Source organism: Myripristis murdjan, chromosome 1, assembly GCF_902150065.1.
Source record: "Myripristis murdjan chromosome 1, fMyrMur1.1, whole genome shotgun sequence".
NCBI lineage: Eukaryota > Metazoa > Chordata > Actinopteri > Holocentriformes > Holocentridae > Myripristis > Myripristis murdjan.
Genome location: NC_043980.1, coordinates 15,025,831 through 15,051,356, shown reverse-complemented (window position 1 = coordinate 15,051,356; position 25,526 = coordinate 15,025,831). Strand labels below are relative to the sequence as shown.

The window sequence follows — 25,526 nt, the reverse complement described above, 5'->3', positions numbered from 1 at the left end:
ATCGCTCATTACATCATTTTCATCCCAAAGCCCATTAGCACCTATTAATGATGCAGTGCAGATGCAGCTTACCTGATGAGGAGGTCTCGCAGATAAGCAAACTCACAGTGTGCAATATTCTCAACTGTAAAGAATGAGAAAAAATTTACCTTTAGTGAAATGACATTACATGAAAGAGCGGCTCACAAGAAAGACAGGCCTGACAAAATCCAACTATGTGGCAGCTGAAATGTTACTTTAGAACAGAGTTGGAAGAAAAAAAGACCCTACATACTGATATAATGGACTTGGACAATATTGTAATTTATAAAAGTAATATAGCCTTAAGCAAGAATAAAAATTGTACAGTGAAACTGACAAAAATAAAATAAACAACTTACAACATTGATGAATGTATACAAGACACCACAAAATCCCTCCTGTTCCAAAAAAAACCAAAAAAAACCTGCTCTTCCATGACACGCCACAAGATGGCAGTGCCACATATGAGTCACATGAAGGGTGCTCTCTAACATGACATCTGCAGCAATTTTCTTAAGCCAAGATAACACGCTCCTCCACTTCCAAGTAATTTAATACATCTCAACTCTGCTCTATATTGGAGAACTTTAAGTGAGACATTTTAACAAACTCCCCATGACAAGCCGCTGGTGCCTCCAGTGGGGCCAACACGTGTTTGAATTATAGATTATGTCAAGTCCATAAATGAAAAAAAGGGGCTGCTATTTATGTAAAGCTTTGAAATCCAGGGGCAGGAAATTAAATTCCTTTTGAGCGTTCAGGAGAGGAGGAGCGTGGGATAACCGCTGGGTCTGTGAGTGTTGATTAGTGGTGTAGAGGAGGGAACGCACTCCTAACTGGTGAAGTAGAGCGATGCTGGTATCTTCCATTTCCTCTCAAGTAGTCTATATGTATACACACACATTAAAATGTATGTGTGCATGGTATAATGTAAACCTCTTGTGCTCTCTCCAGCTCTCTACTCTACCCCTTTTCACCTCGCTCTCCCCCTCCATCTCTGTCTGCCTCCTCGCCCCCTGTAACAAAACTGTTCCTCCTCCACTTGTAATATATGGAGATCTGGCTCCTGACCTCCTCTGTGGCCTAATTTATGGTGTCAGTGCCGACGAGTCCAGCAGCCCAGCGGCTTCCTCTCTCCTCCTTTTCCTTGTTCCCTCTCTCCCACCGCCTGGCCTGACTAGAATGGAGCCATTGTTCTTTCAGCCGGAGAAGTCGACGTTTCTCACACACAACTCCCATTTACTCTACCTCTCTCACGGCAACCCTGTTGGCCTGCAGAGGCGATTTCAAAGTGCGTGAAAGAAAAGGCATAGCTACCTCACAGATTCTACACCTAAGATTAAAAGGGATCATGGGATACAAAATTATAAACATGAGATCATTTTAGACTAAAGTAAATTAATAATGACAAATGTAACTGCAGTTGCCAGGTAAACCCCCTACAAAATGTCAACTTTCGAGGAATGAAATAAAAACAAAACGTTTTAAGCATGATGACCATGCAACTTTGAGGCTTCTAATAGTTTTTGGAAGAGTTTCATAAGGCCATGGGGTGTCAGTATATTCCCAGCTCAAAGTGACCATGCAATCCTTGATCTTATGTTATATCACAAAAGAGTTTTCATATGACCAAATCATAATAAAACATGTTTATCATGTTTACAGTCTTTGCTATTCATTCATTCATTCATTTATTCATTTATTTATTTATCCTTGTGAATTGATGGATATCCCACTATTTCATGCACATGTCCACACTGTAGGCTTGCAATTTGACATCCATTTTTTAAGAGCTACAAAGAGTTCAAACATCATTGAGTTACTTTAATAAGAAGCCTACGAGACCGTACAATCTGACATAACAGAAAGTATTAAAATTATTTGTAAATAATTAAATGATTTATGATTTATCTAATAATGCATTTTATAATGCTGCACATAAACCAGTGTTCAGTGAGGACCAAATAGGGGTGCGCCAAATGCACTCTAGGGAACCAGTCCTGCAGATACTGTGACATTCCTCTGTCCAGATCTTCTCCAGCCCTCTTGTTGTCCCTCCAATCATTCCCTCACTCCCCCTCAGGACCGACATCCTCACACAAACACTCTTGGGTGAGATGAGGACGATCACCTGCTATGAACCTCCTTAGCAGTGCGTGTGTTCAGTAAGGGCCGAGGAACGTAAACACACATGAAAGTTACTGTGTGAATCTATGCGTGTGCGCGTGTGAGGGAGTGCCGATTTTCCCCTTGGACCCAGACTAGCCTGTAAATCTGCTCCCTCTATCCCCTAAATCTCTCTAGTTACAGACAGAGAAAGATTTTGTTGTGGTAGTAGAACAACACTTAAATCAGCTGGCTCGACTTAAACATATGCTAGCAGCAGTAGCTACATGTTAACTTGTTTGATCTGTGTTTAGACTGTCAGGCAACAGTATATATATACTGCCTGGTGACCCGCTTTCCACTCTGTTTGGCAAGAAAAGTAACCAGCTGTGCCTGTGCGCTTATGTGTGTGTGTGTGTGTATGTGTGTGTCAGGACGCATGTGCATTACCCTCTATGGTGCCCCATTTTGTTTTCCTGCCCAGAATCCTCTTCCCGTTGACCTGGTACTCCTGGTCACTCCCCACCACAGCAAAAGGGATCATCTCCTGTTGAATGCACACAACAGCGTCACCCACACAGATGCACACAAATGCACACACAGTCACTGGAGTGTCAGTAATGGTTTTCCCATGCCAGGCTTTAGTTGTTTACCTTTGGACAAGACACAATGGTACCTATTTCTTGCGACAATGGCACTTATTAAGATATTGCAAAGACAGATGGACTATGGGAGAGAGGAGGTTGCGGTGATTCAAGAAGGGGAGATATGCCTGGTGGAAATCTGCCCTCTACTCTTCTAGTTTATACTTGTTAGTATATGCGATTCGCTGTGCTACCAAGTGGGCTCATACTATGGATGCTTAAATCCGAACCATCTGACCACATTTATGTAAACTTACCCTGATTTTGTCATTGATCATCCTGTCCTCTGCATCCTCGTCAAACTCCTTCTGAGGGTACACATCGATTCCATTGGCTCGCAGCTCTTCCCTAATCTGCACAACAGCAAGCATAGAAGCACACAGTGGATGAAGTCAGCTGATCTGTCATAAACAGGATAAAATATATTCCAACTCCGTCACAGAAGTTTTAACTTGTTGCCCACATCCGTGATGGGAATCACTCCACAACTGAAACAGTCTTTAAAGTCTTGTTAATCAGAGGTTTTTGCGCAAACGCTATATAATACATCATCATTACACACAGACAAGTTTCCATAATCAGAGACAAGACAGATGGAAGAAGGGAAGTTAGATTGGCACACACTAACAATCAATCAGGACCAAATCCTTCTTTCATCCATCATCTCACCATCTCAGGCACTGGACTGCAACCAGCAGCCAAGGCAAACACTGTTTCATATGTATACACTCGATGCTTGGACTGAATATTGTTTATATACAAATATGTAAGTTGGGGAAGGACTTTACTGTTGAATAAAAGCTACTTTAATTCACTACCGGACTTCTATAAACACTCTGTTACTCTGTAAAGGCTGGTGTTGACATTAAGTAATTCCTAAACTGCTCAACAGAGAGTTACCATGGAGGTTAACCGCCATTACAGCAAAAAAATACAGCCAGACATAGTTATGGCTTATAAAATGGCCACCCAAATTCCCTATATGTCTTTATAATGACTGAAACCCAAGCGCAGACACATGCTCAGAAAAATAGACAGACAGGCTTCAGAGAGCAATGTCCTTTAAATGGATGACTGTTTGCCCTCACAATTACTACTCTGACAATCACCACTTGGTCCACGATCAAACGCTTCAGTGTTTATCCTTGGAAGCTTTCTCACGGTTACATTATAGGATGCAAACCCACTGAAATTCAACAAAAAGCCATATCAACCGCTGGTTAGGGGAACTTCAGCTGAGGCTCACAGCTGGACAGAAACAGGGCAAACCTCTAATAAAAAAAAGCCCTCTTGTTCTGTTTGCATGTCAAGTTGCTGCGGGAGAAATGGCAATGAAAAAAAAATAAAGAAAAGTTTGGCAAGAAAGTCTTTTGGGTCAATAATCTTCAGGGTCATACAGAACATGTGCGGCCAACCCAAACAGCCCTGTTACAAGCCCCGCAGCGTCCATTCCCTGCCAGACTGTGGTCCGCTCCCTGCTTTGTCCTTATTGGACGGTGTTACAGTCATCAGGGGGAAAACGGTAGCCAAGACACCCATTATGCTTCCTCCTCTCTAAAATGAATAAAGCTGTTACGGAAGTCAAGAACCTGGGAGGGAGGGATGGAAGGATGGAGGGAGCAATGGAAGGAAGGCGGGTGGTTGCCCGCCCCCCTGTAGATTGACTGCTGTCCAACAGAAACACACAGAGGAACAGAGGAAGGGATGTAGCGGAGGCCATTTAAGACTCCAGCCAGGTATAGTGTGTGGTGAAGCAGGGAAAGCTACAACGAAAAGATGAGGGCTGTGAGGTTACAGTGCTGAGGTTATCAGGCTGCACGGTCTCAGTGGATGTTAGGATTATATGAATGAAAAAAAAAAAAATTAAATATCAAACATTTAAAATCACCAAGGCTGTCAGCAAGTCACTGAACTAACCTGTTGCTAAAATCTCAACAACTCTGTCGCTCCCCTTGGTGGGTCCATCATTATAAATGCATGGTGTGCGGCTGAACTGTTCAAGTCAACAGAACTTTATTTTATATTCCAGTACCAAGATACCAAGGTTTCCAAAGATACCACATGTGTCCTGCTGAATCACAGGGATACAATGATCCACAAGTCATCTGGATATTTTTTGTCTGATTTAGTGGTATAGCCAAAAAAAAAAAAAAAAAATCACTCAGTGTAAATGTGATATACCTTCAGCAAAATGTGGCAACCAGAAGATACAGAACATAGATGGACATTGCTTTTTTTCTAAGTTTGAAGGGGAAATTTAAGGGAAAAATCAGAGGAGGTTAAAAGGGGTTAAAATCTTGAGAGCCTGCATGCCTGCCCAATGTTTTGTCTGCATATAAATTTGTTGAATTTGGTCATGTTGCAAACAAACATCCTACGAACATCCTCCCTGCTGGCTAGGCAGCAGAGCACTTGCCAATCAAAATTGTGTCATCGAGGACATGTTGTCCTACAGTAACCAGTGAGAAGTACTGTAAGATCAGGGCCAGATCATAAGATCAGAGGGCCCTGGGGCACAAGCTTCATGTGAGGCTCTCCCCACCACACTCACAATGATAACATGATGACATATATTTGTCAGTAACTCAAAAAACATCCCCTCAAAGAAAATGTCTCTATCTTTCCTACAATGCATGAAAACAGAACAACAACAATTCTGGACCTTTAATGATGCCTCTTTTCTAAAACCTTAAACTTAAAATTCCTTCTAATAGGCTACTATATTTTAATACTATAATACTTTAATACTATATTTTAGTTTTAAAGTAATGCATGTGGTTTGGTGCATGTAGAAAGACAAGTTGTCATCTGAGCCTTTTTCCTTGTAATTTAGACATCCGTGTCTGTGATTAGACAAATATTTAATATTTGCCTTTATATTTCCCATTTCATGTCTAGTTCTCCATTATGCAGTGACAATGAATGTAGATATGGAAAACATATTGATAGAATGCCCAAACTTTTAGAGAGAAAATGAAACAAACTGCCTGGGGGCCCCATTAAACCACAAAGTAGATTTGTCTGGGCCTGCATGTTGTTCAATGAGTCGACCCTGCATTTAAGATTTATACATAACCGCATAATAACCAGACAATGAACAATTAGGGGCCTCCGGTGATCTGGGGCCTGTGCACGATGTGCCTAGTCAGTAATTGTGCCCAGAGAAAGATTAGCAAGACACTGCCATAAAGAGCCTCTATAATCACTGGTGACAAAAACAGGGCAAATCAACTGGTTTATTGTACAATTTCATGAATATTTACTGTTTACTAAAATGGTACTTTATCGTGCCTTTAATTCTGGACATGCGAACCTTGTATCAAGCTCATGTCTTGAATGTAGCCCTCTCAGGAGAACCTCTGAGAATTTGGCTGACTCGTGCTAAAGTCTCTCTCTCTCTCTCTCTCTCTCTCTCTCTCTCTCTCTCTCTCTCTCTCTCTCTCTCTCTCTCTCTCTCTCTTCTCTCTCTCTCTCTCTCTCTCTCTCTCTCTCTCTCTCTCTCTCTCTCTCTCTCTCTCTCTCTCTCTCTCTCTCTCTCTCTCTCTCTCTCTCTCTCTCTCTCTCTCTCTCTCTCTCTCTCTCTCTCTTCTTCACCCAGTAATTCGCTGGTAATGACGGGCTAGCCTGTTGGGCTGGCAAGTGGGCAGAGGTTCCACTTCCAAAAAGGGCAAGGGAAAGGGAGAAGAGCTGTGGAAGACTGTACAGTAAATACTTCAAATAAATAGTTCTTAAACACCTCCTTCTGGACCCAACATGACTTTCTAAGTGTTACGGTTATGGAGACAATATGGCCCTTCACAGGATGGGTATGATGTGGGTTTGTGCAGATGGCTTTTGTTTGTGATGCCTGGCAGCTCTTCATACCCTACCAACCTGTGGGTGTGCATGCACATGTGTGTGTGTGTGTGTGTGTGTGAGAAAGAGAGATCTTCCAACTATTTGGCCTACAAAAGTTATTCATCCTTTTATTTTAAGCTTACTTTAATGACCCACTACAGGTTATTGCAGCTGGGATAGGAGGAATATGTAAGCAAATACACATATAAAATGAAAGTGAATGCACATGTGTACAGACACAAAGACAAGCTCTCTCTCACACACACACATTCACTCTCTCACACACACACAAAGCATATTTCCAGAAACTTAAACACCTGTGCTGTCTAAATATACACACACACAAACACACATATGCACACATACTCCTCTTACCGTCTGTTTGAAGAAGTCCCTCTCTTCCAGGGTGAGTGTGTCAGCCTTGGCGATGACAGGTACGATGTTGACCACCTTACTGAGACGCCTCATGAACTCCACATCCAGGGGCCTCAGACTGCAGTGACAGAGACATCACACACCAATTACAGAAAATACCAATGATACAACTTAATTTTTCTGTTGCTGCTGTCATAGCCTGCCTGGGTGTCTGTAATTGCGTTCCATATTCAGGAGCCTTAGACTGCAGCGGGACCAAACAAATAAAAAATAGAAAGTATACAAAAGTTAGTACAGCCATGATCTTTTAATCCTCCTTTACTACTAATAAGCAGTAAACGGCAACATGTTACAGAGTGGACTAGAGAGTGTATGTGTTTGTGTGGTGGTATTGGTGGTGGTGGAGGGTGGACGTGCTGAGAACTAGATTCCAAGTCACAGCACTGGAAATGCATACACCTTTGTCCACAGAGCTAGCAGCATCGCACCCCTTGTTTCTGAATGACAGATGACTAAGACATGCTGGATAGAGGCCCTTTTTGGGATCAAAAGATTTCCTGTTTTTACTGCCAGAGGGTCCTTCTGCAGAACAAAGGGAGAGTCTTCCACCACATGAGACAAAGGACCTGTGAGGGCAGAGGAATTGATATCACATCCACTCTGCATTCCTCAGATATGGATGTCATGCCAAAAAGCAACCACAGGGGGGCAATCACGGTCTACTGTGCATTACATTCAGATCGACCTCATATCTGATGACACACTGCATATACTGCATTCAAGACACATAGTCCATTTTTCTTTGCTTGTTATGTTTTCTCTTTCTGGTGTGACATTGGTCGACAGCAGAAGTACTCTAATTTAGGTTAGCACATAGCCAGCTGCAGCCTGTTTTATGTTCTGTGTCACTTTTTCTTTAGCCTTTTTGACTTTCACTTAAAACAAAAAAGTGTATCTTCGACAATATGTCCACTGTAACTGCTTCCAAGAGAATATTTTCTCTTTTCTCTTCCTGCAGCAATGATTAGTGCTGTCCTTGCATCTGTCCAAACTCCCCACATTGCTGCTCTGTGCTCTGTCTTTTCTTCTCTCTCACTGGCCTCACTGCCTCTTCCATCTCAGCGGTGCCTCCAGTTGCTCCTGCAGATAGATTCCCCACATGCGGTCTGCTCTGCCCTCCAATTAGCCCTGGCCAGGCCAGGCCAGTCTGGTTCAAAGACCCAGGGGCAGCTGGAGGAGAGGCCTCGCTGGCTCTCTAGAGGGACTGACAGACGCAGTGCCATGAATACACCATGAAATAGTGAGGAACACACCACACACAGCTGACATATGTTACACTGGATGACAGTGGGGGGAGTGACAGTGGTACATAGAGATGGGCTGACATAGTGACCCAAGCATACAACCAGACACGGATAGTAGGCAATTACATTTTTATGCCTTTTTCCCACAGTACACACAAGCACACTCGGGTGACACTGCATACAACTAGAATGTGTTATAACAGAGGAAACAGAGATGGAGAATAGAGGGTGGAGGAGGAAATGAAAGAGAGAGGTTGGTTATTCTCAACTCTCTCACTCCAACTCCCTCTCTTTTGCTCATCTAGCCCCTGGGATTTTTCATGACTTCTGCTCTGGTTTGGCTGTGACACACACACATGCGATGTGAATGCTTAGCATGTATAATTGCCAATCACATGACTACACACTTAGATATGTATGGATGCAAGAATGTACCAATAGGCATGTGAACTACACATCATATGCATGAGTTAGCACACATGCACTATATTTCTTATGTACGCATGTATCCTTGCACATGGGCACATGCTATATACACGCAAATGGTAAATAGGCATGCATGCACAGATGTACACTTGCATGCATGCATGCATACACACATGAATTGTCCTGTTTATGTGCTTCAAAGGAGAGAGCAATCATTTATCTATAAATTGAGAGCCACAGTGTGCTCTCATCAACAGTTCTCTGCAAACTGCTCTGTGGTCAACTGGGAGCCTCCAAAGGGTAAAAACAACCAACGACGCTGCACAGAGCACTTCCTTCCCTTCCTCTTTCCTCTAATAGATTAGAAACCACCTCTCAGATGATGAGAGTCAAAGTGCAGCCTGCTTGCTCCGAGAAAGATATGTTCAATGGGTTAACAACAGCAAAGCCTAGAGGGACCATAAAGTGGCTGACTTTGCCATCATTGAAAATGGCTGATACTGAGAATACATCCCCCTGCACTGAAAACGGTTCATCTTTCTCACACCACAAAAGCAACTTAAACAAAAAAAAAACTTGAAGCAAACTGCTGACATGTGAAATGTATCAAAACCTAAATTAGCTGCTGTTGAAGATGCTTCAAACAGAAAAGACAGGAATTATAAAGCCTGATATCCCCACTGGTATTACTGTAGCTGACAAGGGCTACCAGTGTTACAGGATATTCAATGGAGTTTAATCATCATTTTCCCCGCCTGTGATTGTTGTGTGATTGTGGTCATATGACAGAGAAACAGGGAGCCATCCAGAGCCATGGCTTTGGCATTGTGTCTGTGTAATTGGTACCAGGCCCTCATTTCAGCCTTCAACTGAAGTTAGTGTGAGAAATGAGAAAGGCGAAAATAAGCAGAAAGAGAGTAATGGGGATGAGGTTATGGTGTTCAAAGAGGTTGTTCCAGCACTTTTTCCTTCTCCAGCTCATGAGCCAGGTTCAGATCTGTGGGAAGATCACAGTTGGAGTGCTGGACAACATAAGAACAGAGATTTAAGTGCCATTTGATGTGTTCATTGCAAACCAGTTGGTGTGCATGGGATTGTGAGTTGCATGCACGTAGGTCTGTGTGTTCCCACATGTGTGTCCAACATGCACACAGGCAGATGCACGAGTATGTGCTTGTCCAAATCTTAATATACAGCATATATGTGCGTGTGTGCACATCGTAAATTGTGTGGACATATCCACAAATGCTACGATTTGCTTTATTTTCTTTGCTTCTTCTCATTTTACAATGATAAGATAATGATGATGATAATGGTAATGATAAAGTGTATTTTTTGGCTGCTGGTCAGACTAAATTAGGAAGGCTCTACAAACTTGTGATGAGCACTTGGCATTATTTTTGACATTTGACAGTTGAAATGAGGAATTAGTTCATTAAAAAAATAGATTAATTGACAATGAAAATATTTTGAGCTGAGGCCCTGGTGTACATGTATGTGTATGTACGTGTATCTACACATGTATATCTATGTATGATATGACTTTTCAACACAGTGTGCTTGATGAGGGTATTTGAGGCTGTTAGGACTGAGAGGCTGAGCAGGAAAAGAGAGAGGAGAAAGGTTTGGATCATTTGTGACAGAGGGTCTCTGCTGAAACTTGAACTGGATGAACTGTGCAGCTGTCAGGAACACTATATAGACACACAGACCCACCCACACACGCACACACACACAAACACACACACACACACACACACACACACACACACACACACAAGCACACAAAAACACAGAAAAGCATGTGTATACAGTAAATATGCAAGTGCGTGCATGCCTACTGCCCACATACATCCACAACATATATATGCATGAGCAAACTGCTTCACATGCACTGGGATATGCACACACACACACACACACACACACACACACACTCACAAACCCTACTCTGAGGCAGCAGCTGCGGTGACATGAGGAGTTGATGAGGGGGTCTGTCAAACAGCGGGACACACAGATACACACATGTCATCCACCACACATTCCCTCAATGCCCTGGAGAGGAATGTTAAAGTGGACAACTGTTGAGCTCCTGGTCTGCAGAAATACAAAGTGCATGGAAGTGAATGGGGCCATCACTAATATGTGGTCAGATGGTAGCGGACATCTGTGTATGTGTTACAGTTGGTGCAGGTGTACATTTTTTTTTTTTTTGTCCTTTTATCTAAGATATGTGTGTACATGTCCACTATGACATGCAGATGCCTGTACAAACTACAAATGTGTGTGTGCATGTGTGTGAGTGCTGTTGTGCTTGTACACGTGTGACTGTGTCCTGCTTAACTCGGGGTACGCACGAGGACACACCACTCATCACTGTTAAATTTAACAAATTATAGACTAGACTTGGAGAAAATGACCCCAAACACTGACAAAGCAGCAGGAGCAATGTGGTTTGCATTATTCAGGCAATAGGAAAGTGTGCCTGAGCAAACGTCATGAAAATTAGCCAAATAGCCTCCACCTGGCAGTTTAACAAGAATCATACACTCAGCCAAGACGCTGTGAGGACACAGCCAGGACATGACCATCTTTGTTTCTACACAATCTTTGTTGAATTAACTTATTCTAACACATCTTGTGCCAAGTTACGGTATCATTATTGTTGCCATTCCATTAATTTTGGTGTGTTAGCATCCACCAAAGAAAAACCTTTTCCACTTGGACCCCAAACTGAGAAAATTTAGTCTTGCACTGGCACCCAGGCTCATTAAAATGTGCTATTACTGGGCTCTTGTTGTGATGAACCCAACTAGAAACAGATCTGTGATCCATTTTTGTCCCATCTCATTGTTTAAAAACAGTAAACATCCTGTCCCCAACAAACGATGCATGCACCGCGTGCAGAGTGAGTCATGCACCCAAGATTAATGAAAATCAGACTGGTGGTGTAGCAAATTTTTTACTTAAAATGTTTTCACTTTTCACCTTTAACTATAGCATCCCCATCAGGCCAACTGGTGAAATTCTTTTAAGTGAATGGACAGTGCCAAAATGCATTGTCACTACAAATTTCATCAACATTGAACCAGCAGCATCTGAAATGTCTTGTTCAACCTGAAGGTTTTGACCTTTTATTTAACAGACTGAGACTCCACTGTCTGCCCATTGTTGCTTTATTTTATTAAAACTTTCAGCTGGCCCCTAATGCACAATACACATAGACATAAAATGATCATCCACTGGAGAAACTCTTGTGGTTGTAGTGGTATACAGGTTAAGGAGGTTGGCAATCAGTAGCAATTACACTGATAAGTAAGCCTAATCAAAATACTCAGGAAAAGGTATATTTCTCCTCCACAGCAATTACGCCACTCAGAGTAAAAACCTCTCTGCCATTGTCGTAATAGTTTCCCAGACTATCTGTACCTTTCTCAGACTATGGGAAGTCTTGTTTCTTTGTGAAACCTGACTCCCAGAGTGATACCTCGCTGCCTCTGAGGACAGAATGAGTTCCACATGTGGTCACCAGAAAGAGAAGTGGAGAAAAGAGAAGGACATGGTTAAAAAGCTGCAGACAGACAATGGGTCAGGGGAGACTCCCAGAAGGCCCAGTCTATCTCTGCAGCTGTGGAAGAAACTAGAGGGATAAGGGATAAGACGAGTGGAGCACTAAGTCACAATGGTGAGTGTGTGTCATGTGTGAGTGTTACCCTACCAGTGTCCAGTGGGAGGTATGAAGTATATGCAGCAGTGAACCCTGGAGTCTGGGATCCTTTTCTTCCTGTTGATGTTGATCTCCTCTTGCAGGTACGCTTCATACTGATCATTGATGAACTTCATGATCGGCTGCCAACTGACACAAGGAAGGAGAGTTCAGACATTCAGATGATTTTTGTCAAAACCTCATATGGCTTTTGCACTTTCAACTCATCAGCTTTGTATCAGTCAAATGTTATTCAGTTTATTTTACACTGCAGAGATTAAACCACCAGCCTGCATTTATTCAGGCTACTCCAGTAACTCGATAACTTGCTCCTCCGGTTTCATAAAACACAGAATGTTACATACTTGCATTGCAATTTTTCTCCACAAGAATTTGGGGAGGCTTTCATATATTTATTGCAAAAACCTTGGTTCCTTATTCGGTCTTTAAAAAAAAAGACTCAATATGAGCTTGTCAGTATTATCTAGTGGACATATCTAGTATAATACTAGATATATATTGGCCTATAATGGAGACCTGGCCATGACTGCAGACCATAAAAACTGTAAAATGTGCAATATTATTTTATTTTATTTATATGATTCAAATATCCATCTAGTAGTTCAAAGTTTATTTGTATTAATTCTTAATTTAAAGGCTTAATCCCCCTACCATTAACCTGAGTGGATACCCTGCCATAAAGAGCTGCTAACTATGAATGAACTTTATCACTGAGGATTTCAGTGTAGCATTTTACTCTCACATAATGATGTAAACGCTTTTTTTTAGAGGCTTTTCCATGCTGACAGAACACAATTCTGAAATAAAAACTGAGTCATTTTTGGCATGAAAATGATCCCATTTTAAGAGACTGAGTGCATGGAAAAACACAAACACACAAACTACAAATATTTGTAGTGATACTAGCCTTTAAAAACCCATTATGGTCTAACCCTAACAGACATAGACAGACGCACGCACACAAGCACGTGCCTCCCACACACACACACACACACACACACACACACACACACACACACACACACACACAGCCTAATTCAATCCATTGCTCGTCTGTTTACTGTATGTTTTGCTGTCATGCTTCTTTGTCTCTGAATTAAGTAATGAAAAAATTAAATTAGCTAAATGAAAAAATGAACAAAATTTCAGCATTAAATTACATTACTCGGTACTGTAAACAATCACTTGTCTTCAATGACTTATTTTCAACAACAGTACAAGCATGGCTACATGACCTACAAATATGACCCGTAGAGTGACTTCACTAGCAGATACTGTGGTAATCAGATTACATGACAACTCACCAGTTTTCATTGTTGATCTGGTCTCCGAAGCCAGGAGTGTCAATGACTGTCAGTTTCATCCTCACCCCTTTCTCCTCAATATCTAAAGACGAGACAGACGAGTCCACCAGACAAAAACACTCATGTGTTATTGAGTAGATTTATGTACACACACAACACAGAATGCATGAAATTCAAAGTAGCAGGAAACAAACACATTGCAATATCGCCGCTGTCCAAGCAAAACATCGTACATCCATAATGTCAACTGTTCAGAAACAAAGGAAAACAAGTCTTGTCTGTGGGTTGACCGCTGCATATTTTTCAGTTCATGTAATTAGTTTCGTAAAGGTTTCATTATTCCAAGAGCTGCACGTTGGCTAACCGTGACTGATGGACTTGATCTCGATGGTCTTGGGGATCCGCTCCTCGGGGTCGGGCTGCACCGATTTACGGCTCACCTTGGACTTGAACAGGGTGTTCATCAGAGTGGACTTCCCCAAGCCACTCTGCCCTGCTCAGGACAACACACACACACACACACACACACATACACACACACAAAGAATATTTTGAGAAACTGGGCACAGATGCACAAGCGGTTTTCACCTTACATAGTTACAGGACTGAAGACAAGAGGCTTAGTCATTTCAAGCACAATAGCTCTGTTAATCTTTTTCTCACCATAAACAGACACATGTGAATGGCACAAGCCCAAATGTATAGATTTAGCGAGTGAGTGTGCGTGTAAAACGACCATGACAACAGCAAGGCAGCTGTAGGGATCAGGCCAGTCTGCTGTGTAGGCCAAAGAGGACAGATGTACAGACCACACGCACACACACGCACACACATACACACACATACATACACACACCGTCTCTCAAGACTTTTTCACGTCCTCCCTCCATATTCCTCTCACACCCCTGTTGGGCATCTATCATGGCGTGTGGAGCCATGCCAAGCTGTCAGGCGCCTTATGCCACCCAGGGCAGCCTTCTCCACCTCTCCGCTTCTCAAACACACACATGCCCTTTCACACACACACTCACATACAGACTGCTCTAACATGCGGTCAGTCAGAGGCACACACCCGCATGCTCTCGGGTCTCACTCTCTCACACCGACACCCACACACTCAGCCACCTTGGCTGCCCCCTCCGCATGGTGGGCAGCAAAAGGTCATTTGGCTGAGGGGAAGGATTAGGCAAATTAATCTCAGAGACGAGGTCACAAGGGACAGAGCCGAGACCGCAGCTGCTCTAACCTTTCACGTCCTCGGCAGCCGTCGTGGTGAGAAGTCTTGTAGCCAGCAGAAACTTTTTCTTAGCGTCATAACAATGTCGGACTTTTGCTGTTATTATTAGAATCAGCTTTATATCCTTTGCTATCTTTTCATTCATATCTTAGCCTAAACCTCCATTCTCTACTGCTGCAATGACCAAACACTATTTGTGCAACAATGTCTAAGAAAGTCAGCGTAGTATAGGAAAGGCCTTTATTTCCAAAACGTCATCTTTTCAGAAATGTGTTTTTGACATTTTGCAATGGATTATCAATAGTTGAGCTTTGCTGTTGGGCCAAGAAAGACATGAGATAACCTGTGATGTTAATTCAGACCTATTACAAAAAAAGTATTTGACTAAATTACTATGTATGGCCAAAGTTTTGAGCTGAAAAAAACTCATGTTTGACCTTTAAATCAGATTCCTATTACTCTCCTGTTAAGTAAGCCATTGGAAATGTATGCCAAAATTCATAAAATTACACACTTAACTTATCCCTGAAAAAGCTATGTTAGATCAGTTATTTTTAAATAGAATCTCATCTCTGAATGAGAAGCATGAAAAGCATTGCTTGTATTGCAAAATGGTCTAAAATGAAAAACAGAAATGTCTGCTTTTCATAGGTATTTAGCCTGTTGTTTTATTGTCAGCCTAATCATTGTTGTTCATACCAACATTTTTCTCATTGCTCAACTCTCCCATTGCTCATATCAGATCTCTCAAGCCTCCAGTACATTATGTGTAATACTCCCTGCACTAGTCTATGCACGAGCTTAATTTCACAACATTTTATTATATCATTTCACCACACAGGTTTCATTTTTCCTTGAGGTGTTGGATTACCACAAGCGGACACATGTTAATGCAATGCAGAAGTAAAGCTTGCCAGCAACATTAAAACTGAGAAAGCCCAAAGAAATACTATTGCAGCACTGCGATATTCTACATTACCTATTCCTGCTATCAAACATTCACCGAGAGGTACTGCCCTGTCTCAGTCATCTCCCTTGCTCATTAAAAGTTGCATAACATTTTATTTTTCTTTCCTGAAAAATGTTTGCTGTATGTCTCTTTTGCCATGTACATTACTAGTGCTTATTCAGCAAAATCCCTGTTTGTTGTACTGTGGGCTCTTTTTTTGGAGCTGTGCTGACATGCTATCTATCTGTGTGCACAAAACACGGTCCCGCAGGGCCTGAAATCGAAATGACTGCATTCTACGCTACCACTAACTACCACCGTGCCAACATGAACTAAACATAAACACCAAGGCATGACAATCAAATGAGGTTGGTGACGCTAAGGCTTTTCAACACATCTTTGTGGGGTAAACTTCCTCGCAGTGTGTGGTTAAACACATTCGTACATTCCTTTGCATGCACTCATTTAGGACTCTAAAATAGAGTACCTGTATTTGTACGTGTATGCGATGATTTCTCCTTTGCATGCACATTCATGGATAAGTGTGTGTGTGTGTAAGTGAGTATGGCAGCGCATGTTGGGTGCCATTTGAAAGGTTGCACACAGACCTGGTGATGGCACCTAATTGGCGGCGTGTTAGTGCTCTCTTACGAAGTGTGAGTGCTCCCTGAGGAGTGTGTGCTTGAGCTTGTCAGAGTAATCGCCGTCATTATACCACTATCTCTGCCTGACAGCCTCCTTTTATCCACTTCACTCTGTGTGTGTGTGTGTGTGTGTGTGTGTTTGTTGCATCTTAGACGTACTAGAGGAGGGTTCAATGAGAGAGGCACCATGCTGGTTGGTTACCAACAGGATGACTGAACTAGAAACACACATGCAAAAGCACAGACACACTCAAACACACACACACACACACACACACACACTTCTTTCCTTTTCCTTTTTAAAACTACATCACAGGACAGAAGATGAGAGGTTTCATGTTAAATGTTTAAATTAGGTCCTTTCAGTTCAGAGAGTGTCTATACGACAGTAATCATGTGCTTAAGATCCTGTCTTCTCTGGCAGTGAGGTTGTCTGTGCGTCTGTGCGTGTGTGTGTGTGTGTCTAATGCATTTACAGGATTCACTCACATGGCATGCGTTACTAAATAGGATAAACTGAGTCTCCACAAAATATCCCATAATGACAAAGGCAAACTTGCATTTAGACTCTTTTGCAAATGTAAAATGAAAAACCAAAAGATTCTAATTTGAATAAGTATTTAATCTCCTGAGTCAATATTTTTTGACACAAGTCAAACACAGATTGCATTTTGGGGTTTTCTCCCATTTTAACTTGAAGATTTGTTCAAACGCCGCCAAGTTGGACGAGAACTGTCTGTGAACAGCTTCGCTATCGCCAAGTCATTCCACAGATTTTCAGTGGGATGCATGTCTGGGTTAACACCACAAAATAACATTGCAAAATGTGGGAAAAAGTGAGCGGGGTTGAATAGTGTCTAAATGCTCTGTATGTTGTTGTGAGTGGGTCTGCAAGGAGAGGAGAGTGGGAAGGAGATAGCATGAGAGAGAAAACCATCCATCCAATTTGACCTTCTTTGCTTTAGCTTCCTCTGTGTGTCTTTCTGCATTTAGAGTTACATTTTCTTACAGTTAAGAAAATTATTTAAATTTTTTTTTTTTTAACCATGTGCTGCAGAACTCATGCATCTATCTATTGTCCTGTCTGTTTTCAGGCATTCGTTTTAAGTCGCTTGTTAGCAGGGGTGCAGACATTTCCTCATCTTCACGTATGACAATGTTTATTTCTGTGGCTGATGTGTCAAACTCACCCACAACCATGATGTTGAGCTCGAAGCCCTGCTTCATGGCCTTCCTCCTCATCTGCTCCAGGATGGCATCGATGCCCACGTAGCTGAAGTCACTGCCATGGTTCTTCTCCCCCTTGCCCTGTGGGTGGGGGTGGTGGGGCTTCGCTGACTCAGACATGTTGCTGTGGCTCAGATTGACCTCTGACCCTGATGGATGCAGAAAAGGAAAGAGGACACAAGCAGAAGAAATAGAGAGATATTAATCATTTAATATTTCACAGACTAAAGGAAGGAAGTGGCAATGAGAGAGCAACCTTATGATTTCTATGAGAGCAACAGAGTGAGATTTACTGATGTGTTGTGGTTTCAGGTTCACATGCAATGGGTGATGCAAAATCTACACTAAAATAAACAATTGTAACATAATGCATTGTGATTTTTTTGGAATTGATGAGGTAGTGACAGATAACAAAGAACAAAACCAAAAGTCAGTGAACAAATTAAAGAGAAATCATACCACTCTTAGGAAAAAAAAATGTGAAAATGCAACATGAGAAACACATTTGTTCTAAAACCACATGTGGCATATTTCATGCGATTTCATGTGAAATGTGTTGTGAAAATTATACTTCACATGTCAAGAAACTAGCCACATGTGATAACAGAGTTCACATGGAACAATGCAAATTTCATGTGATTTCATGTTGTTTTTAAATGCAGAAATTCTAGTTCAGAGGCCAATTACATGTGATAGAGCTAATTCCACATGACTTTATGTTTTCTTTTCACATGTGGCAATTTTCAATCATGTGAAAATATCTAGTTCACATGTTGTTGTCTTTTCACATGTGCATATTGCCAATCACATGTGAAAATGGTAAAGTGACATGTGAAATTCAAATTTTCACATGTGAAAAGGCGTATTTCACGGGACATTTACGTGAGGGCTGCTGCAGAGAACACAAGACTAAAGATTATAGAAGATACTGATCGAGCGAATTCATTTCCTGTGTGAAACCAGACACACCAGACCGAAAACTGACAGTTAGCATGCACCTGTCTTTAGTACAAGACTACATGAACAAGTGATAATCCATCATCCAAGTGCGTCTCTGGAGGAATCTAACTTGTGCCAGTAGGGAAATAAACTCATGTATACAGCACACACACACACACACACACACACACACACACACACACACACACACAAAATCACAAGAGGAAATATCCCCTCTCCAAAAACGGTTTTGAAAATGGAGGTTTTCTTGTTTCCAGTGATTCTTACGCTCAATCTAGTGCAGACACCCTGCAACGCTCTAAAACGAACCAGTAAATCAAACTGGAGCAGGAACAACATCTGCTCCCTAACCTCGCATAAATTTGAACCTGCATCCACCTCATCTTGGCAGCGTGTCCCACAAGAGAAATTCATAATGTCAGCATCGTCCGAAATGAATGATGTCAGCCTCAACATGTGAATGCACTGTTCAACAAGCAACAATATGAAACCACAGATGTGAAGCAAATGCGCACAGCTGTAGATTAGATAGATTTTGTACTCACAGAAAGGATTAGGATGAAAACAGGACACATCTTACCAGGGCAAACAATTGCCAAATATAAATCATGGCTTACCTCACTTTGAAGAGGATCAAGTGCTAAAACACAAAGGCCAAGTGCCAAGGAAGCTTCACAACTACCCAACCAAAAACGGTGCACGGCTCAAATCTGCCAAGCATGTGCTAGTGTGCGCTCACAGCCAGAGACAGATGCACACACACCGCTCACTTAATGTAGGAGGAGACAACATTTCCTAGTCTCTGACAGTATCCTCTGCATGAGGTGAGCAGACAGACACTCCAAACCACAGAGCTGTGTACCTGCAACTGAAAGCAGACAGACACGCAACCAAATGCCACATCTTCCTGCATCATCACACTGCAACAAATCTCCTTCCTAACAAGCCATTTGGTCTCATGTTCAGTCTTAAAATTAAAATTACGGTATGAGATGATTCTCCTCCCCCCGATTCAGCTGATTTAAAAAAAAAAAAGATGCATGTGTAAACTGTACTCTCAGTTTAAAATTATGCGAGCATGTTTACAAACCATGCTCTTAGATTCATAATCTGTGCCCTTGAATTACGAATCCATGCCCACGGATTCGACCTGTGGTCTGTGGGTTCGTAATTCATGGGCACAGTTTACAAATCTAAGAGCAACGTTTGCAAACCATGTGCACAATCTTCTAAATCAAGAGTACAAATTGACACATGGATCTTTTGGGGTTGAATAAAGTGTCATTCGATTCAAACCAGTCGGATGATTTGCTTTATTCTGCCTCATTTCAACATTCATCCAAACTGCACAAACAAGCCAAATAGTACTGGAAACAAGTGGGATTATTTCATTGCACTGGGGATGCTTTAAGAAAAACATTTCAAAACTGAATTTGGAACCAACTAGTTTGTTCAGATAGAGATTATTTTGTAGCGTGGGTGAGAGCAGCAGTAAAACACAGCAACAGCAGTGTAGTACACACAGGCATGTATGAGCACACCAAGTTACAGTAAATAGTTTCGATACTGGCATCACTCTAGGCTCTGTTTTGGGTCTTTTCCTCTTGTTTCTCAAACACAGAGAAGTGTGAGTAAAAGTGCTGGTCTCTACAAGCTTTTGTTTAAAGATTATAGGGGCCTTTGCGCTTCTGATTCATTCGTGTTGATGACATGACACAGTGACAGCCTCGCCCCAACATGCTGCTGCTGCTGCAGCGTGCCAGCTGGTGTTCTGAATATAAATGAAGCAGACAACAGAGTGGAACCTTGTATCCTCATTTCCTGTTCTCACTTTTGCCTCACCTGTCTCTGACTTACATGTACAAATGTCAGAGAGACAGACAGCGGGGAGCCATGAGACGCAAGGACGTTGGAGGAGGCTTGTGATCTTAAGGCATCTTGCAAAGAGTATCAATTTTCCAGTTTCTACTACAACTATGACAGTAAGTACAGACTCTCCACAAGAAAAAAAAGCCTTCCTCTGACTTTGTGTGACTTTGTCTTGGGAAAGGTGCGACTAATAACCACACTGTGAAGTCCTCCTCCCACTTGTCTGAGCGATAATTTCAGGGCTCGACTGGAAACTGTCTCCAATAATGACCCACCTGCCACACACAAACATAAACACACATACGCTAACTGAAGATCAAAAGTGATGGCATCTTTGTACCTTATTTGGACAAATCAACCACTGTATAAACATGGATATGCTCACCATGTCAAAATTACATGCAAACCTTAAAACACCGAACTCCCAGTAGAAATGAGCCTTAACGTCTTTGAACTGAATGCCCTTTCCTTCTCCACAGAGCCAGACAATGGGACTACAATTATGCAGAATGAGGAAGAGATGGACTGCACCTTCAGCAACCTCTATAGCATCTCTCACTCTCTCTTTCTCTCTCTCTCTCTCTCTCTCTCTCTCTCTCCCTGACCTGATTTTTGGGCTCTGTGATGATAATTGATGGATTGCGACCGTGATACCACATGTGGCTTGGCAGTAAATCCTCCAGAACACTGATACAAATCTATGGCTAAAAACCTTCCTGGGAAAACAAGTAAAAATCCATCCCCTGGTGCCGAACATCAGCCAGTTAATGTTCAAGTATTGGGTTTTGTTTTTGAAACGATGCCCTTAACCGAAACGCCAATTTCTGTTTACGCAAGAACATGAATTCATCATTACAACGGTGATGCTAAACATACACTGCTGAAATCAAACACCCAGTTAATGCTGTAATCAAACCTTCTTTGAATACCGCACTACTGTGTGCTAGGGCTGATTTAGTGCTACAGCGTTAACCTCAAGAAACCATAGAAAGGCTTTACCTTGAAAGTGATAGAACGGTATTTAGGCATTTGGAGCCATTTGTTGCTGTGTGGTTGAGTGTCTTCATTCTGGGCCCATTTAGCCTTTTGAAAGACAGAATGTAGATTAGCTCCGATGACATACTCAGGGTTTGTAGCCAAATTGCCTCCTGAGTACCATGACCAGACCAGCCTTGGGCCATCTGCCGGCTTACTGTGAACTGCTTTCTATGAACAGGCATACAGCCACACACTGGCATACGGGCACACACAGACACAAGCATACAGGCTGAGAAGCATGCATGGGCAAAGTGAAACATGCCCATGTCCACATGAGAACGCACAAAGTGAAAAAGGAAGTGTAAAAAGGTCCAACCTGTACAGTCAAGACGGTAACGAGAATTACCCTGCAGCCTGAACATTCAGCTCCCCTTATTGTGTGGCCTGTCGTTTTTATTTCATCTGCAGAGCTCGCTGATGTTTCCTGCTTCACACTCCAGGCTAAGTGCAAGATGGCCATCAGCAAACCTCTACAGCTGCTTTTTTTTTTAACATTGTTATTTATGTGCCATATGCACACAAGTGACAGCGTTGGCATTTGTAACCAAAACAGCCTCTGAAGCGTTTCTCTTTATGAGTCAGATTTGCATTCAAGCATTATGATGTTCCACAGGGAAAGCATTGCTAACCTTTGCCACTGAGAAAACTATGTTTCTGGATGAGTAACTCCTTCACAAATGATAAGGAGCGTATGACTCAGATCATGATTCAATGGCCTCAGCAGCTGAATCCCAAACTGTTCTGGTCTGTGCTCAAATCAGACACAGACCCAACTGATTTATTAAAATAGAGCGATGTAGCAGACTTATACAACAGGTTTCACTGGAACATAAAATTCCACAGAAAGGCAGCGTTTTAAACTGAAGCCAAAGGAGAACCATGAGTGAGCCACTGGAGTGTGCAGAGTTCATTCAAATGAAGAATAAGGGAATTTGACCTGTGCAGAGGCCTAAGCAGGTGCCTTGCTGAAACTCTGCTGACCTTAAAGTGAACAAACACATCAAAATATTTGGCCTGCCTCTCACCTTACCTCATCAATACAAACTCACCAAGTGAAAACAGCTTTACTAAATTGCAAACAGCTGTTTTGAATGAAGTTCCCTTCCAATAAATACAGTGAGAAGCTGATATTTTTGTCTCATGGCATGAAAAAGCAGAACCTTGTGATTAGCTGTTCACAGGGCTGAGAGCAGGGATGAGCTCAGGCTTTTGCTTTGCATGAATGGGTAGATCCCATCAAAGAGATGCCTCTAGACCTGAATGGAGGCTCTTGAAGTCGAGGCCATTTCATGTTTCATCATTAACACACAGATACCTTAAATTTTTGCTTTTGACTCTGCTTGTGCATGGAGTAGGTAGGCTTTTCGAGTGGAAACGGCATTATGAATGAAACTCAAAAGCCCCAATAACCCTACAGGTAACAAACTCAAACCATCACACAGCAACACTGCAGCAACTCTTTCCTGTTTGTCAGTGAAGGCCTCGCGGTCGGCAAAACCACAGCATTTGTATCAGCATTAGTTAAGTCATTTTTTAAACTCAACCATTATTCGTCTCTCCAAATTTGCTTATTCAAAATATTGTTTGATGTCAGAGTAACAGGTATAATTAGTTTGTTGCCAGGAACCATCTTAGTGGAGGGTGAAGAGATAGCCAACCCATAACAGAGTAACTCCTGTCTATTCAGTCATTATATATTAACTCAATGAAAACAAATGACCATGAAGATAAACAATAAAGTACACATTTATCTTATCTTAATGTACAGTGTCCGCCAAGTCCATTAATTCTCTATATCGGGACACCTCCCAGTGCTTTACTACACTTTATACCATGGCTTGCCAACTTTCCACTTGCCAACAATTTAAAAAATAGGGAAAGTTTATTCATTTAAGTGATTTGCTCTTTAAAAAATGCCTGCACTGTGTTTGAAGGGGTCAGACTAATATTGAGAACAGCCAAGCAGCCAAGCAAAAGAGACACATACACACTGATTCGGCCATGGCAGTGCTGACGTTGTGGTTTTGTCAAAATAGATTAAATAGCACATCTAGGCAAAAATGGCTCAACTAATTCACTGTTGGTGTTTAGCCAATGTCAAATTGTAAGAAATAATCAGATGATAATACTGAAGCAATTTGGATTTTTAAAGTGGGGCAGGGTATGGTGGTCAACACCAGCACCACATAGTTATTTGTATTTATTTATTTATTTATTTACTGATTCTATCATATTCTACTACAATTTATACCAGTGAAACTTAGCAAAGGAAAAAAGGAGAGTGTATATGTGTCAGAGATACTGAGGATTATAATTCTAACTATCGTCGTTTATATTATGCAGATTCAAGATTTGCCGTGGCCATGGAGAATTATATGTTCTAATTCACTGTATAATTTATTTCTGTGTTTCGTGCCAAGGTAGAAAGGCTTCTGGAAGAGCATATGGAACAGTGAGACTCAGCTGAACCCAATACATTACCAATTAACGTTGGAGATATTAGTGTTGGAGGGCATTCCATTGAGAAAGTCTCCTCCTCCTACAAATACCTTGGTATTTTGCTGGATGACAGGCTGTGTTGTGCATACTTCACAATGACAAGCATATAATGGCACCCAAAGCAAAGTGAGGCTTTTTCTTCAGAAATAAGGTCTGCTTTTCTTTTGAGGCTGGAAAAAAAAAATCATTCAGGCATTTTCATAAACAAAAAATTGTTTTAGATTATGGAGATGTAATCATATATGCATGCAATTTTGACAGCGTTAAAGAGGCTGGACACTGTTTATCATTCTGCACCACCTTTCATCACAAATGCCAAATCATTAACATGTCATTACCTTTTTATAATCACATGGTAAGTTAGTCTTATATGCATGGACAGCATCACTCCCTTGCGTTTGAGTACAAAGTGCTTATTGGTAAGCTCCTTCGCCGTCTATATAGTCATTTTAGATTTTTTTTAATGTTATTGTTTAAGCCAGTGTTGATTTACACCGTTGCATTGCCTTTAACTGTTTGCTCTGTCATGTTACTTACATTGTACTCTGCTAACTGATTGCTGCTCCCCTGCAGTACTTGGGCAGTCCTGGTTAAATAAAATTCAAAATCAAAATAAAAGAAATAAATATAATTACAATATTTCAGGGAAGGTCATCCGCTCTGCGTTTTCAGTGGTAAGGTAAACACTGATTATACAATCTTAAACAGAGGCAGTATTCAAAGAATTCAGTTTCCTTAGTAACTACACAGCACGATTTATTATTTTTTATCCTCCTCTTTCATTAATTGGCTGCAAAACAAGCAACAGTGGAGAGAGAGAAAGCTGACACTGCATTTCGACCGTATTCTTGTCTCACCTCAACCTTTGTGGAAAAGTAATACATCATCTTAATGTCTCAAAGTGTATGAAACATGTTAACTTCTTAGCTGACGGAAACCATTAACCGCTGCACTGAGGCATGCAAACCCACTTTGTTTTCCCTCCTTGAACTTCCCCATTCCTACCATCTATCTAAAGTTCCTGGCTAACCGATGTAGCGTTCCCGTGGAATGCCCTCTCCGGTATCCCTTCCACATCCCAGTCAGATGCAATTCACTGGTCGACTGAGATGGAGAATCCCCTTCCCACTTTGCATTCACACATAACTCAACACTGCTCTCTCAAGACATTCATTAAAATCCCATCAGGCACGTCCAACCCACAAGGCCTTCATTGTTTGCATGAGGTGAGAGCTGTCTTAAAACCCAAGATATTACATATCACTCGATCCACAAGAACCATTCAACCACTTTTTGAACCTGCTTTGAATTATACGACAAAGCGGGGTTTCGTGTGTCATTGTTCGAGTCGGGCCCAGA

The 25,526-nt window shown here is 41.7% G+C and overlaps 1 protein-coding gene across 6 annotated transcripts in view; it reads right to left on the bottom strand.

Annotated features, from left to right (window-relative positions):
• Positions 1-25,526, bottom strand: part of septin9b (septin 9b) — an 89,294-nt gene that overhangs the window by 2,940 nt on the left and 60,828 nt on the right. For 5 of the 6 annotated variants that reach the window (XM_030052424.1, XM_030052432.1, XM_030052415.1 and 2 more), the window contains 8 exons: positions 17,765-17,950; positions 14,109-14,237; positions 13,745-13,826; positions 12,432-12,569; positions 6,984-7,101; positions 3,029-3,124; positions 2,578-2,674; positions 73-124 (listed from right to left, as the gene is read on the bottom strand). In XM_030052424.1, the coding sequence (XP_029908284.1) occupies positions 73-124; positions 2,578-2,674; positions 3,029-3,124; positions 6,984-7,101; positions 12,432-12,569; positions 13,745-13,826; positions 14,109-14,237; positions 17,765-17,950 (898 nt within the window). Of the gene's footprint in view, positions 1-72; positions 125-2,577; positions 2,675-3,028; positions 3,125-6,983; positions 7,102-12,431; positions 12,570-13,744; positions 13,827-14,108; positions 14,238-17,764; positions 17,951-19,378; positions 19,503-25,526 lie in introns of those variants that run through there. The other variant, XM_030052455.1, reaches the window with a different exon arrangement.